Source organism: Drosophila eugracilis, unplaced genomic scaffold (assembly GCF_018153835.1).
Source record: "Drosophila eugracilis isolate 14026-0451.02 unplaced genomic scaffold, ASM1815383v1 contig_2088, whole genome shotgun sequence".
In the NCBI taxonomy this organism is placed as follows: Eukaryota; Metazoa; Arthropoda; class Insecta; order Diptera; family Drosophilidae; genus Drosophila; species Drosophila eugracilis.
The window spans coordinates 4628531-4644112 of NW_024572964.1; the positions used below are offsets into that span (position 1 = coordinate 4628531).

The following is a 15582-nucleotide window of genomic DNA, read 5'->3' on the forward strand; positions in this document are numbered from 1 at the left end:
ATTATGTTCGACTTAATTATTATGAATGTTTTTAAGTAAATGAAGAGGTTTTACAGAAAAATTGATTCGATACATAAACTAGTTTTTGAAACTCTAAAAATGTGTGTTCAACTGGTTTCCCACACTTTTAACATTTATTAATAATAAAAACTAAAAAAAGGTTAGAAAGAACTTTACAACTGACTACTTATTAACCAATTTTGTTTTACAAATATTATATATTTTTATATTTTTATGTTACAAAATCCCTCTAAAAGTTAACCTACCCCTTTGATTTTAATTAACCACCCACAAAGGTCCATTCATCAATATCTAATTACGTGAATGACAATGGCTCCAATCGTTGTAATGTATTTAAGTGACAAATTTATAACAACTTTCAGAGTGATTAGCTGAAAGTGAGGAGGCAGTTGGGGAGGCGCTGGCACTGGGAGATGGATGGGGCGTCGTCGGTTCGTTTTCATTAAGCACATTTTTTTCGGTCATAAAGGCAGCGTCGGTGAGCAACCGAAGTGAAACCGGCGACCATAACAAGTTCAGCTTAATTGCAACCTACACAGAGATCGGGGCACAGCAGCGAACATCTGAACAGATTTTTTGCACTCTCGTCTCAAGGTCATCGAGGCATCCGTTGGCTGAGAACCAGAATACCCGCTTAATAGCCAGCACATGGAACGGAATCCCAAGCTGATCCTGTTACAAAGGAGGAAGTGATTGGTAAACGGGTTCTTTCTGGTTCTTGATCGGGCCAGAATGTGACCTTAGTGGCACACAGGATTTCGCCTTTCTAAAACGCTTCGTCGCTTCTCACTGGTAACTTGGTCATAATTCATGGCTAGAACCGAGAGATGAGAACTTCCTGTCAGCACTTGATTATGGCTAATGGAAACTTTTGACTTAGTTTTTGGTCTGGTCAGAGAACCGTTTCCGACATGGAGATCGTAGTCCAATTCCCAGTACTAAGCACTTTAATTAAAGCCTAAAATGGCTTAGCAAATCGAAGCGAAACAATTGCCATAAATATTTATAGCTCAGCAGGCGTTCATAAATCACTTTCAGCCATTGAACGCACCCACAATGAATAAATACTTGGATGGGAGTTGGTTGTATTTCTGTTTTATTTTTTTATTTTTAGTTTTTTTTGGCAAGACAAGCGTTCTTTGGCGCAAATGTTGCGGAAGTTAACAGCTAATTAAAGAGCTTGACTGGAAATTAAATAACGAGCAGTCTCCAAAGCCTAGATATTCTCTTTAGTCGGTCTCGTTTCTGGTCGGTTGCATTTGGAGCGGACTTTTCGTTGGGTCTGCCACAATTGATCGCCCTTGCCTCTTGCCAAGTCGAGCATGCCACACACATTAAGGCACATACACTCGTACACCCTGCTGTGCTCTATTCACCTACGCGAAGATCGGATTGGGCAAGGTCAAAGCCGAAAGACTTTAATGCCTTTGGTATGCAAAATGTTTACCATTACAATCCGGCCAAGTCGCCTCGACTATAAACCACAAAAGCCACGCCACAAAAGCAGCTGCCACAGAAACGATAAGAAGCTTTGGGGGGAAAACAAGTTTGGACGCAAGTTCAATGGCCAATTTTGAGGGACGAATTCAGGAGAAAATACCTTAATTGAAATCTGAAAAAATGCATGGGGTTTATTTTATTTTTAAAAGTGTTCAAAATTATAAAAATATTGTTAATATATTTAATATTAAATAATATAGAATATATATTAATATTCAAAAACTTTAAAAAGAGGTAAATGTAAGTCAAAATAAAGATTTTTTCAGTGCCTTATTTCGGTTCAAGTGCGTTTAAGCTGCAGCGACCTTGGTGGCAAGGAAGAATCGAATGCTCTCCCGGGACTGCCACAACATTGCGGATGGGGATTGTTGTTCAACCAGAAAAAATACGTGCTTGACATGTTAATTCCACGAAAGACGAAAGACTTAAGACACGAACCTGTCGCAGCAGGAACTTCTCAGAGCGACTTGTGCTGCTGGTGAAGCCAGATTGCGACACCTTTAAGCCGTCGCGCTGACGGGAACGAGGAATTAATGCCATCGGCATATAGATTGATAATTTACTGTACTGAAATTATTATCGCATCAAGTGCGGACTGCATTTCGAATGCAGTCGCCAGAGGGTCCGCTAATGATGATCGTCTTAGCATCTAATTGAGATATAAAGCGGCCCACGCATGAGTAAACAAGCAAATACTTGGATACAAATCAAATTACTAGGTTGGTTTTTTTGTAATCACAAAAAAATTGTACAGTGGGGCGAAAGTTAAATATATTGTATATATTAAATATTGATCGTTACCCTTATTTCCCCTTTGAATTGAATTTTCTAACGATTTTTTCAGACCAAACCTATTGTCTCTTTCAGTCCGAACCACTGTGCTCAACTTCGCTCAATTCGTGCACTTAACTGGAGTATCCGTTGCCCAAATTAAATACCACACAAGATACAATATCTCAGCTGAAAAAAAACAACAATGAAGACTTGAGATACAATTTCAATGGTTTTTCCTCTTAACAATGGGGCAACGATTTTCAATGAATTCCAAAATCTCCGTTTTCGGCTAATGAAAGTTATAAAGAGGGAAAAAACGTCAACGAAATGCAAAGTGCTTTGGGTAAAATGACCTAAAACAAACAATCAATTAACCAAATCATCAGCCGGATATTTTTTGGTCTTCAGCCAAAGTGATTTATGAACCAAGAAAATGAAATGATCTAGAGAAGCCAACAGGCAAAACCCAGGAACTGTGAGAAAGTGCAATGAATGTCGGTGTTAGCGTCAGCTGACTTAATTTATTTAGCCACAAAAGCCGCCAGACAAAAGTCTCCCAACTCTAATTAAAACAAGTTTTTGCCTCTATTTTGGCAAGATTTTTTAACGATTTCTAGACTTTAAGTGAGTCATTTCAGTTTGATGAATAAATAATAATCATATTTAAGCAATATTTTGAGCTTAGTCACGCTTCAGATCAACAATGAAATGCTAAACGATCTTTTAATAACCAATTTAACGCTATTATTGTCTACAGACATAGCTGGCCATCGAAATATGAATACAGATCGAAGATCGATGAAACGTTCTTGATTTTGACGTTTGTAAGCCACGAAGAAAAGCGTCAAAGCAAAAGGTCAATTGAAGAATTTCGATTCTTGGCTACCGAATTGACCTTAGATCAGTTCAACACAATTTATGCAAAGGTTCCACTGTGAAATCAAACGATTATTGTCGCAACAACGATGCCGTTAATCTTCTATGTCCATTGTGCGTCACTTCCGTGACCTTTCGGACTTGATGTCTGACTTCCAATATCCGATTGTTGCCTGTCAAAAACCGATCAAGACAAATAGTCTTGGGCAGAGCCGATTAACGGGCTTGTTTTGAGAATCTGAGACACTTGGCTTACACAATGATGTTAGCTCGTCTTCAGCGATTTATGGTATTCCACTCATAAATTACGCATACGCAGCGTGGTACAACGGGAGTCAAATAACCGAAGCTTACTCGTACTTTTCTGCCGTTTATTGCCGACCATTTATGTCTGAACTTCAGTTTCAGTTCTTGCCAATTTGTACAGTTAATTTGCTTCTGAAATAAAACCCCTATTAATTAGATTAGGCCAGCGATATAAAACCAATGTTTGGCTTAGCCTCATTTGAATTGCAAATTAGCTGGGCGCTTCATGTGTTTGTTTTTACGATGGCATAAAATAACGAGCACCCAGCGCTAAGAGGAGTAAAATAAAAACAATCAACAGTAGCCATCAAACACGCAGGCATTAATTCGTACAAAGTATAACATTTATTTATGTAATATTTAGTTGATTGTACTCTTTTTTTTTTTGTGATTTTCTGCTTAATTGAAGCAATTATCCTCGCTCAAGGGGGCAGTGCAGTTAATCTGTTCGCCATCCGGTCAAGAACGCATCGTTTGGCTATTGAGGCTAGTGCTGGCTATTAACGCTATCTTAGTCGGCATCTATTTCTCTACTTAATTCTTTCTATTCGAGCTAGTGCTGGTAAATTTCTGGTGCTGATAAACTTCTACTGAGGCTGGAAAAGTATTTGGGAAAGGCTTAAGAACCCTTCTTAGAAGTAGTGTCCATAGTGGCCGTGGTGGTGTCCGTGCAATCCGTAGTATCCTCCGTAGTAGGGATAACCTGTGAATAGGTTTATGAATACGGGTTGAATTTTTCCAAGTAAGGATGTATTTGTATCTAACAACACACTAGATCCAAAGAGAACGTCCTCTCACTTTTCATCACCAACTTGTCTTACCGATTCCGTAGTAACTGCCACTGTAGTGTGGCCAATATCCACCGTAGTAGCCACCCAAGTAGGGCGATGAGTAGTATCCATATCCAAAGGAAGCGGCTCCCTCAAGATCCTTCTCCTCGGCCTCTATATTGGCCTCCTGATCACCGCCCTCCTCCCGTCCCTCCTGTGGGCGTGGCAGAGCGTCAGATCCGGCCAAAAACATAGCCAAAAGGCAGAGGGCGAGCAGCAGGCAAACGGATTTGGCTTGGAACATCTTGGCGGGTTTTACTGCGGATTTCCTTTGGGTAAACAACGGATTGGAAATGGAAATGCCACTTGGGGCTTGCAACAACTGACTGACTGACGCTGGAAACGTGCAGTGGGCTTTTATAATGGCCAAAAAGTGATTCTTGCAACGTTGTATTGCCATCAATGCGCAGCGACAAAACAATTGTCTAAACGAAAAACGGTTTTCCCCCTCCAATTTTGGCGACTCCAGCTGCGTGTGCTTCTAACAATCTATCCACCAAGAAAACCCCCACCAAACATTCACTGAATTGGCCAAGGGGGGAGGCTTCTATTTCTTGCATGACCGACTACTAATTACAATGCTTTGGGCCAACTTATGTTTGCTTGTTTTTCTCTTGCCACCCACCGCCCACTCCGCCCAGCCTACTGGCTACGATCAGTGGGGTCAATGTCGCAATGGGCAGTGCCTCTCTACTCTTTTCTTTAAAGGCCAGGAATACATTTGGTTACATAATATGGATCGATTTCTGTACCCTACCAATCGTTCCACTCTAATTTATCTCTCGCCCCGCCAACACACAAAATAATAATCATAAAAACCCAACACACGCTCTATAAATTAAATAATTCTTTGTCAAAGTGGCTGAACAACATTCTAATCCCATAAAAAAAATGCCGCCCAAAAAACGTCTGACTAGGTTTAGTAGCCAAATAACGAATGTGGAAATGAAAATGTTCCAAGAATAGATATGGGATCCCCATAAAACTAGCCAAGATGCCAAAACTAGCATCATCAGAGTGAGAGATCCGACATATACGAGAGATCCATTTCCCTTGTAAGAGAGGTCAGGTTGATTTTCTTCCGCTTCATCTGAGCCACTTGATTTCCCCGTACCCCTATCATCTCTGTTAATTGCCAAAAATCTTCTCACAACTTTGCATGTTAGGCGGGGTCAGGGCTTGGGACAATGCGTTTCGCACGTTTGGCAGCTTGGGCTCGAGCTCGGGGCTAATTGCCAGTTTGGGCTTATCTAAATTGCCGCATTAGCCAAGAACTTGTGACTTGAGAGTTGGGAGCTGTTGTAATTAGCCATGTTAAATGCTTGGTTGGCCACCAAGAATCCCCAGAGATGTAGCATTGAGAGTGGTAAGGTGAAGAGTTCCAGGGCTAAAAACTTTGTATTAATTGTAAATAATTTGAAAATAATTAACACAGAAAATTAGTTTATTTTGTCTGCCTTTCATAAATAATACTTTATTCCTTGTAAATAAATAAATAATAACTAGTTAAACACTCAAAGAGCACCGTTCACTCCAAGTCCAATGTGGACACACTATGATTTTGGTAGGGCATGTCGGGGAAGCGATGGAACAGCGATGAAGAGGGTTTAGTTTGACTATCCAGTCGGGTCTCAAAGATTCCTCCCTCCGAGTTTATCAAATACCAACTGGGCGTGGGTGTAGGTCTCTGCAGCTCCTCTTTATTGAGACCAGTTATAGGAGCAGCAGTGGGTAACTTTTTGGACAAATCATCCAGCTCTTTGAGATACACATCCAAGGCGCGATAATCCGTATTGTTGGCCACCTCGCCAGGTGCAATAAACTTCGGTCCCGTCGAAAGATCGTGCTCCTGCCACAAATTGCGTATGTTTGTCATCACATCCGCATAGAGTATGGAGTCATCGCTGCGGCCCAAGTTGCGGTTGTTATTTGGCGATTTGGATTTGCGTGAATTCACCAGGCGACTGGCCAGCGGAATTGCGGAAGTATCAGCAACTGAATTGGCACTTGAAAACACCGATTTGCCAGTGGTTGTTGTGGTGGTTGTTGTTGGTGTTGTCGCTTTGGTTGTTGCCTCTTTATTCCGGAAGTGGCGCCGCCTCTCCTTTAATTTTTCCCGCTCTGCTGACTTGGCGTGCTGTTTAAAGAGTCTTTGGCGACGTCGCCGATTGTCGCAGTTGGTTGCATTGCTGCAAATTGGTGACCTTTTCACCTCATTGGTGGTGGTGACCCCATCGTCTGGTAAATATTGGGTGGCATTTTTCAACAGATCCCCAATGTGAGCCACTAATTTTAGGCCTTTTTGTACATCGTAAACTTCCTTTTTCTTGTCCGGAAGATCCCTCCTATTTCTTTTATTTCTCTTGTGCTCTTGATTGCGACTCAACACTGCTCTTAGCCTGTGCTGTTGGCCACGATGGTATAGCTCTTGCTCGATGGCTTTTTGGGATAATACAGTGTGACTTTGTCTCTGGATAATGCGTTGTCTTATTTGTGGAAAATTTTGTCTTTGCTGCTTCAATAAACGCTCTGTTTTCCTCACCGAGGCAAGAATTTCCATTGGAATTTGCAACTGATTGGGTTTTGAATATTGAACCTGAGTTTCCTGAGTGAGGAGGTCTCCTTGGGGTATAATTTTTAGCCTATTGGAGGCCAGTTTTCTAGGCTGTTCCCAGACCACAGGTGGATTGGCAGGTAGTCTTTGACGCAGACGCTTTAGCTGCTGGAAATGCTGAGGTGGCTCTATAATCCTAATCACATCGCCCGCATCATCATCCACATAGCCAGGACGTATGTCCTGCAGATGAGGAGGAACTCTATTTTCGGGATGTTTGGGTTCAGGCTTAGATACTCTATAAACTGGAGGACTTTGTGTACTACTAGAGCCTCCTTCCTTGCTGAGGCTATCCACTTTGATGGCCTGAATTAGGTGTAAATACAAGAGGAACCACCAAAATATCCTGAGCACTGCCATTGCACTTTTACTCTAGATATTCCAAGGTCCGGGAAATGTAACTTTTCACTTTCGCGCTTGACGTTCGACCGACAACTGTGCAGTAAGTGTGCTATCATTGGGCCTTTATAAAATTTCCTCGCCGTTTTTCCAATTTTCCAGTTTGATCGCCGCGCCGCAAGCCTTTCTTTCTTTCTTTCGTGACGAGATATGTCTTTAGAGTCGTCATCGTCGTCGTCATCGGTCGTTTGTTAGCTTCGGCATCAAATGAAAGCGAAACTGGCCAGCCGAAGTGACGTTGCAAGTTGCTAGTGGCTGGTAGCTAGTTGCTAGTTGCCCGTTGCAGGTTGCACCGTTCAACGTCCAATGTTATAACTGGTCAAAGTCGGAGCCAAAGCCTCGTTTCGCTTTAGAAACCCACTTTGCATACGCGCACCGCACGCCACATCGGTGGTGGTGGTTTGGCACATTGCAACTTTCTGGCTCTTCGGCAGAAACTAGTTTCTTGTTTTAAATTCAGTTTTCAATCGTGTGGGTAAGTGTTTTTATTTTCGCGGTCTCGAATCTCATTAGCGCCCGCCACTTGACCCTCAACTTGAACTTCGCCAGGGGCGCTGATATGGAATTTGTGTCATTTGGGCGAAAGGCAAAACGAACGGTGAAATAATTTATGCACTGGTCATTTAATTTGTGTGCTTTAAAAGATTTCGGGAATAATGGGATCTTCAGATGGGCATGATTTATTCACATTTTTTGCTATGCTGTTATGGGAATATTAAATTAGAATAATAAATATATTCATGAGGTTGTTTTTACTAGGCGATTAAACTCTTTGGCTTTTTAATTTAAATGAAGATAAATAACACTTTAAGCGTAGTTATAACTGAGTTTAATAAAAAAGAGGTAATAAAAGTGATAATAAAGTATGAACTCGTACATCGAAATTTTTGAAAAGCAATTTATAACAAACATCGTATAAAATTTAATTAAGCAACAACTTATATATAAGTCAAAATGTTTTTAAGCACCTTATGAGATGCAATTGAGTTTTAACATACAATTTAGTAGCGTTGTACCTGTATTTATTACGAGATTATAAAACTTAACAGCTCCTTTAATGACAAAACGATTGCGCATTCGTTTTAGGTTAACATTTTTACAAACGCCTAAAAGATGCTTTAAATTTTGTTCACTCACAGCAGATAACAGAGGCCTTTAAATCTGCAGCAGCATAGTGACTGCAAATTGTAAGTACACACATTCCCCCAGATCTAAACTATATCAGGGTTTTTAAGCCACAAATTGAAAATTTAACCAAACTAAAAACACATTTAATATTTCAATAAATTATATTTATTGCTAAAACTCTGACGACAAGTCGACCAAGCTTTTGACCAATTAAACCTCCCCAACAACGAGGTCATATCATATTGTTTGCACTACACACTACAAAATAAATAAATAAATAAACATAGTTGGTTAAACATTAGATGGGATTGGGTGGATATGGGGTTGAGATTAGGAGCGAGCTAGACAAACTACAATATTAAGCTCCTGGCGGGAACGGCAGAGACTACGAGCTAAGGCATCGGCGTTAATACGTTAGATTTTAGGGATATTGAGGTTGATAAACTCATGCGACTTAACCTACTCCACAACCATGGGCAGCCAGGCATTATCGCTGACGAAACCAGCACCACCACCCACAGCACCTGCACCACCCACGCCACCATTTGCCCTGTAACCCATGCGCCGTTCGTGAGTTTTGGGCACGGGTATGGGATGTTGGTACACTCCAGCGATGCTCTCCATGCCCAAGCCCATGCCATTTGTTTGTTGAGATTTGGGATTATTCTGAGGGTATATGCGTTGCTCCACAATGCGGGATTCATCTGCCACCGGATTAACTGTAGCCGCCGCCTCTGCCCTGCGATTCTTCTCGAAGAAATCAATGATGGGATGGTAATTGTAGTTGATCCTCTTGCCCGACATCTCGTTGCTACCGCCGCTGGGAAAGATTGAGCCTACTGGATAGACGGCCGGCGGTTGTGGTAGTGCCGTCGACTGATCCCGCTCCCACTGAGTGGTGCGCTCGGTCGAAAGTGACGACGCTGAGTCGGAGACCACTGGGACTGCCGTCGAGGCTGGTGGTGCATAGAAGCGGGGTCGCGACTTGCTGCCACCTTGCTGCCGGCCTGGTGATGGTGATGCAGCTGTTGGTGATGCGACTGGTGGTGAGACGGCACCAGTTTGATGGGCATGGGCGGCATGGGCAGGGGCACCACTGGAGATGACACCACTGGAGAGGCCAGAACTGGCGCTGTAACCGGCAACATAGCTGGATCCCGGGCTAAGGGCAGCGGTTCCCGTTCGGGCTGGTAGACTTGTGGTCTGTGGAAATCGTAGGCGGACGGGAGCTCCTCCTGCTGACGATGATGATGCAGCTGAGGCTGCTGCAGCTGATGATGATGAAGTTGCGGTGGTGGGGGCTGTGTGGGTGGAGGCATAAATACGCTTGCGATTGAGCGGGATACGAGACTTCTCTGCACCGCCGTTTGGTGTGCCAGCAAATAGGTTTACCTCTTGGTCCGAATGCGTCTCGCTTGGCGCCAAATCCAAGTCCAGACGCGCCTCTGACTGCTGCGGGCGTCGGCGGCTCACCTGGCTGTAATACTTCTTGGAACTGGAACTGGAACTTGGGCTCTTGTATCCACCGTAGCGATCTTCATCATCATCTGGGGGACTTAGGTATGGGCCCACACTTGTACTAATACCAGGCAGCTTCACTCGCACCTTGTTACTGCTGGAATAAAGCTCATTGGTCTCCCGATGGTTGAAAGAGGGATAACGAAGACCCAGTTCGTCCTCCTCGCTTTCATCGGCATAGTCCAGATCCTCTTCATTGATGGTACTATATCCATTTGAATTCCCATTGGTGTTGCTCATGGGAGAGTAATCCTTGGCCTGAATAGAGGAGAGTGGTGGGAACTGCTGTCGATAACCATCCACCTGACAGGAACAACATGTGGGAACTTTGAAAATATCCACATGGAGACCACGAACTTTGTCCCAGCTGAGTAATCGATGGTAATTGTACACCTGTGAGCAGTGAGAGCGATAAGTCTGCGCCAAGTAGGAACAGCTCTCGCCGGGATTGCTGCCGATGTGAAGATAACAAGTTAATGGATTTTCTTAAAGTGAAAAATCATTATCACCCACCTGCACTTTTCCAGTCGCAAGGTTTGCGTGTGTTGGCCGGTGTTTACTATGTATTTCCACTCTCCTGAAGCGGATTTGGCCTTCTGAGGTCGGGCGTAACGTACCACGCTCTGGCACATCCCACCTGCACTGCCTTCATCCTCACGCCTGTAATCGAAATCAAGATTAAAGGTTAATGATAAGAAAAAAATCTATTAAATTTCATTATTAGGTATTATTACGCTTACCTCTTTTTGCTTAGGCTGAAGTCATCAAACTCATCTCCGAATTCCAGATTATTATTGGGCCTATCGTAAAACTCGGCCAAAAGAGCGGACATTGCGTTCTTGTGTCGCCTTATGCTGCCCATGATCTGTTCACTAGGATTTTAAAATAATAGACGATACAGTTTCCAACTGCTTTTTAAGTCAACTCTAACCAAAACCAGTAACTAAGCATAAGTGCAAAGGGATAATTGGGCAAGTAGTGAATTTAATAAATTACTGTTTATTACGACTAAAATTCGGACTAAACTAGGACTAAGGACTATGGACCGGAACCAGGACCCTGGGAGAACCGCTCACCAACTAGCTACAGGGATCTTACAGCGGATAGTCGTCGGTGCGGATGCACATGTTGCTGGTGAATCGTTCGCATTTCTTATGAGCTGGTGTTACCACAGGCTTGTGGGAACTGGCAGCGGTCTTTGGTCTTCCCCTCACAGAGGATGTGACCCTCTTACGTTTAATGGGTGCGGCAGATTTTTGACCAGGCAGTGGTCGCTTTCCCAGTCGATACCGAGGTCCAGCAATTAGTTCCTCGGGACTTGGTAGAGGTTCATCTGTATCCTCAGCGCTGTTTCTTTGAAGGTCCAATCTCTCATCAGCGCTTAATGGGATTTCTGTGCCATTAAGACCAGCAAAAGCGAGATCCTCTACCTGAGCATATGACTGGCCATCATTAGAGGATGCAACCTGCTCCTCCTCTTGGCTACTTGGCTGCTGAAAAGCTGTGGTATTTAGTTTAATTGTGCGTCCAGCAATGCCACCCAAAAGTTGCTGCTCAGTCACAGAAGCAGGCACGGATCGAGTCAACTTGTGGACAAACTCATTAGCCGAACGCCGAACTCTTTGGCCATGACTTTCTGGTTTCGCCGAGTTGGTTTTATTTTCATGGAGATCGCCCGTTAGCGCTTCATTTATCATCTGAGGATCCAGCATTTCTGCCCCCATCTCATCGAAGAAATCCTCTAGAGATTCCGGTTGTTCCTCCCGAGCGGAGGCCTCCTTTGACTCCACATCAATGGCAATGGTGCCCACTTGGTCATCATGCTGAGACTCTTCTGCAGTCAAATCATCTCCGCGACGATTGATGGGTGTATGGAAAAGGGCAGATGAGGCCAGATCAGAGTCCAAGTTAATGTACTTGCGAGTGGAACTCTTAATGAGATTGGCGATGTCAAAGACTATAGGCAGAAGCAGCTTCTTGTCATTGCCAAACATCATGCGAACCTAAAGAAATCATCAAATCATTTATTATAATAAAAACTATTTATAAATCAAATAAGTTTCTTAACTTTAATCTTTACAAAATTAAGCTTTCTAAAACTCACCTGCTCAAACCTGAGCTCATGGCCCTTCTTGGCATTCATTTGAGCCGAAATCAAAGCCGACAGAGCCAAACGCTGCTGGGAAGAAAGAACCCTTAGAATGGGCATGACTTCGACAAACTTCTGACGCAGTTCCTCATTCGACAAGGCTTTGGCCAGAGCGTTCCTGAGAACCTTTTCCCGCCAGTCGAAAGGTGGTAATTGTTTTTCCGGCTCCGGTTCATCCAGATCAACACTGAAATCCAGCATGTTGGACTCCAACTTCTTGTTAGCTTGTTCCGCCTGTTGGGCTTCCTCTAGATCATCCAATTGCCAGTCATCCGGAGCCATATCCTTAGAGTCAGCAAAGTCGAAGTCCATTAACTCATCGTCGGCGGAATTTCCACTGACTAGATCCAGATAGAGCACACAATAGAGCAGGGCCCAGAAAAGGCAGCCAAAGGCGCGGCCAGCTTTCATTTTCACTCTGGCTTTATATTTCTTGGCTTTTGTTTTTAATTTCAGCAGCCGTCTGCAAATGACAGGGCAAACGAAAGTTAATGAAGGGGGGCGGTCACTGGCGGTTATTAAGTTGGATTTAATTTTCTAAATAACAAACGAAACAATGACAGCCGGTTAATTGTTTATTTATGCCTTCACCCGACACTCGCACGCTTTCAAAAAACAGTTTATAGTTTATTCTTAGACTTTAGTACAATTTGGCATGGCAATTCATAACCACTGATTTTCGGCTTTCCATCGAAAGTAAGAGTCATTAACATGAGCGTAAAGTATTACGACTGTGGAGCGGTAGTCATAACTATCCATGCTCTCCGCCAGGCTATTACAGCAGTCTCGTCTCCGGCTTTAGGTAATCGCACTCAGCCATCGTCGTCGTCATCATGATCTTCACTGTCATCTCAGTTGACTGCCCAACAAGGCGTGAAGCACAAAAGTCGCTCTGGTTGTTGTTATTTTTCCTATTTTTATGACTATTTTCGTAAGGGGTTATGACTCTTGTCTAAACTGGCCGTTTTGCGGTAATAAGCCAGGCCAAACAAAAGGTCATATGATTGATTTGACTGGGCCTTAACTTCCTATCTTCATAATGAAGACATTAGTCAGGCTAAAAGAGCTCTTCCCTCTATGAACTTGGTTTTCACTTCTCATCTATGCAAATGTTCAAAAGTTCGGTGCAAAGGAAAGTCTTTCTTTCTTTTCTTGGCTTCGTTATTTATTTAGAGTTGGCCACCCCAAGGAGCCGAGCCAAACAAATCTGAATGCTAACAACACCCAAGCCAAGAAAACTCCTCCGAGGCTATGGCCATACCAGCTGCAACGAAGTTTTGACCTTTTGTGCAGATGAAAAGTGAAAATTTGGCTGGTTCGACAACGGCAGCGGCGGCAAACAGTTGACAGTTTAGAAAAGGCTGCCAAGGCCAGCATGAAAACTTATGGCGGACGTGGGCTGGTGGGGATTGGCAAGATGCGCATCTTTTCAGGCACCCAAGGCAAATAATTGAATGAAATGATGCGCACAGTTTGCGATGCACGAACGTGAGGATGCTGCCGTTGTCATGGAGCAGGCTCCATGTCTTTAATTTATCTCGCACACCTGCACAGGAGACCGAGCTAATGGATCCTACAAAAGAGGGAGAGATGGCGGCGCTTCTGGTTTTGTGTTTGGCCTTTGCATATATGTGTATAGATACTCATTTTTTTTTCTTAGACTGTGAGAAAGCGACGCGGTACGATAAATCAAATTAAGCCAATAAGTCGCAGCCGTTTCCCATATATGCCATCAATTATTTCGGTTCCCAGGCATTCCAGTAATTTCGCGTGGGTGCCATTTGCAAGAAAGTAAATACAAATTGCAGACGAAAAGGGGAATGGGATGCATTTGCAGATGCTGCAGCCAGCTCACATGCAATCTCTCAGTGAATTCTTTGGCCACTTTAATTAACTTGTAATTTGCGTGCGTTGCGCAGACAACGAAACGGGGCCAGTCCAAAAAAATACAAAAAAAAAACAGACAAACAGTAAAAAAACAAACAAACGAAACGAATTGCAGAAACAAATTAAAGTGCTGCAAATCAGAGAAGAAACATCTGAAAGCGAAGCGCAGAGCAAGAAAGTCGCACTGACAATCTCCCGCAGAATCCTACTAAGCAGACTAAGCAGCCTCAGAAGCAACTAGGTGATAACCGACTAACCTAGTAAGCGAACCAGCTGAACCACTAACCACGGCTGTCGAGCTCCATTAGACAGATTGCGGGGATCAATATCACCTTCGACCAGGTTGCCAACCTATGCTCATATAAAATCCAAACCAATTTGCCGGGCCCTAAACGAAAGACTTAAGGCACAAACTTGACGATCACCGAAAAGCGGCAACTCATAAAAAAATAAACACACACACTCACACACGCACACCTTAAACAGCTCGGACTGACACAATTTCCTCGGGCGTAAAGAATAAAAAGAATTCAAATTTTTGTGCGTCGCTGTTGTTGTTGTTGGTGTTGTGTGTAAGCGTTTTTGTTTTTGTTTTTCTGTTTTCTTTCATTTAGAAAGTTGTTTCCATTTCACATATTTGGCTAAAATACACACACATAAATAAAATGGTATTTTAAAATTCCAATTTCGATTTTGTTTCTTGTTCTCCGCTTTGCGCTCTTTTTTTTATGATTAACTTATAAAACGAGGCTGTGCTCAAGAAATCACCTCAGATCAGCTCGTCTTCAGTCCACTGTTCTTCTCCAAGCCACTCCCTTCTCCGTTCTTCTCTCTGCGGAGCTTGGACTTTTAGCTTTAGTCACTAATTATTTCCTGTTGCGGCGCAAGAATCGAGTTTCCATTCCACTCCACTTTAAACAGATAATTTTCACTTTTTATGGCTCTTGCGGATTTTCAGTCTGTATGCTGATTTTCACACTTTTCACACGCGCCTTAATTAACAGATTTTCTACTTTGCCACACTTCTTGATGGCTTAGTGCCTTGGCATTCACCTTCGTTTCGCTTTTGGGCCAGCTTTTTTCCGCCTGCTACGTCTGAACGCTTTCAACACTCGCCGCAGACTGATTTGCTGCCTCAACTGCTGCTTACTGCTTCTTTAACTGCGGCTCTTGCTGCTGGTACTGCTGCTGCTGCTGCGGTTTCTGTTGTTGCTGCTGTTGCTGTTTGTGTGGCGGCTGCGCCTTTGGCTCAGTTGGCGTTCTGGACCCATTGCAGTAAATCCAACTTTGCTGCGTGCTTGTGCTTTGAAAATGCGCATCGGCAAATTGCATTTCTTGTGCAGTTCGCAAGTTCATTAACCCGTTAGTTGGCTTAGATTTGCATATTCAACATGCAAATCAATTATCGCTTAAAGCGGAAGTTTGCCCATATATCAGGCTTTGGAGCAGACTCACCTGCCAAGTTCGTGTCTTAAGTCATTTGTTTTTGGCAGTGGGTCAGGAAGCGAATCGCCGAAAAACGGAAGCATGCAAAGCTGTGTATTTTAACTGCTTTCTATCGGCATCATTAGCCACGAAAA

At 43.3% G+C, this 15582-nt stretch overlaps 3 protein-coding genes across 5 annotated transcripts; all 3 read right to left on the bottom strand.

Moving 5' to 3' along the window:
- Positions 1-3895: 3895 nt before the first annotated feature.
- On the bottom strand, positions 3896-4718 carry LOC108107707. Its single transcript, XM_017215313.1, has 2 exons — positions 4299-4718; positions 3896-4180 (listed from the first exon to the last, which is right to left on the bottom strand). The coding sequence occupies exons 1-2, from the start codon at positions 4705-4707 to the stop codon at positions 4110-4112; spliced, it is 480 nt and encodes a 159-aa protein (XP_017070802.1). The 5' UTR covers positions 4708-4718; the 3' UTR covers positions 3896-4109.
- A 1052-nt stretch (positions 4719-5770) lies between these two features.
- Positions 5771-7338, bottom strand: LOC108107696. Its single transcript, XM_017215301.1, has one exon. The coding sequence runs from the start codon at positions 7279-7281 to the stop codon at positions 5836-5838; it is 1446 nt and encodes a 481-aa protein (XP_017070790.1). The 5' UTR covers positions 7282-7338; the 3' UTR covers positions 5771-5835.
- Positions 7339-8615: 1277 nt separating this feature from the next.
- Positions 8616-15128, bottom strand: LOC108108204 (neurotrophin 1). Of its 3 annotated transcripts, XM_017216161.1 has the most exons (7): positions 14771-15123; positions 12071-12578; positions 11065-11969; positions 10707-10838; positions 10480-10626; positions 9841-10417; positions 9187-9749 (listed from the first exon to the last, which is right to left on the bottom strand). In XM_017216161.1, exons 2-7 carry the CDS (start codon positions 12524-12526, stop codon positions 9285-9287), a joined length of 2682 nt encoding a protein of 893 aa, XP_017071650.1. In that variant the 5' UTR covers positions 12527-12578; positions 14771-15123; the 3' UTR covers positions 9187-9284. The 3 variants fall into 3 exon arrangements, with proteins under 3 accessions (XP_017071649.1, XP_017071648.1, XP_017071650.1); XM_017216160.1 differs by having other exon boundaries at positions 8616-10417; positions 15056-15128; XM_017216159.1 differs by having other exon boundaries at positions 8616-10417.
- Positions 15129-15582: the final 454 nt, after the last annotated feature.

Coding starts and splice junctions, on each gene's coding strand:
- LOC108108204 (XM_017216160.1), bottom strand. CDS start 12,526: ATGAAAGCTGGCCGCGCCTTTGGCTGCCTTTTCTGGGCCCTGCTCTAT. Junction 11,970..12,070: donor ATGAGCTCAGGTTTGAGCAG/GTGAGTTTTAGA, acceptor TGATTTCTTTAG/GTTCGCATGATGTTTGGCAA. Junction 10,418..10,479: donor TTGCGACTGGAAAAGTGCAG/GTGGGTGATAAT, acceptor TCACATCGGCAG/CAATCCCGGCGAGAGCTGTT.
- LOC108107696 (XM_017215301.1), bottom strand. CDS start 7,281: ATGGCAGTGCTCAGGATATTTTGGTGGTTCCTCTTGTATTTACACCTA.
- LOC108107707 (XM_017215313.1), bottom strand. CDS start 4,707: ATGGCAATACAACGTTGCAAGAATCACTTTTTGGCCATTATAAAAGCC. Junction 4,181..4,298: donor TGGCAGTTACTACGGAATCG/GTAAGACAAGTT, acceptor ACCTATTCACAG/GTTATCCCTACTACGGAGGA.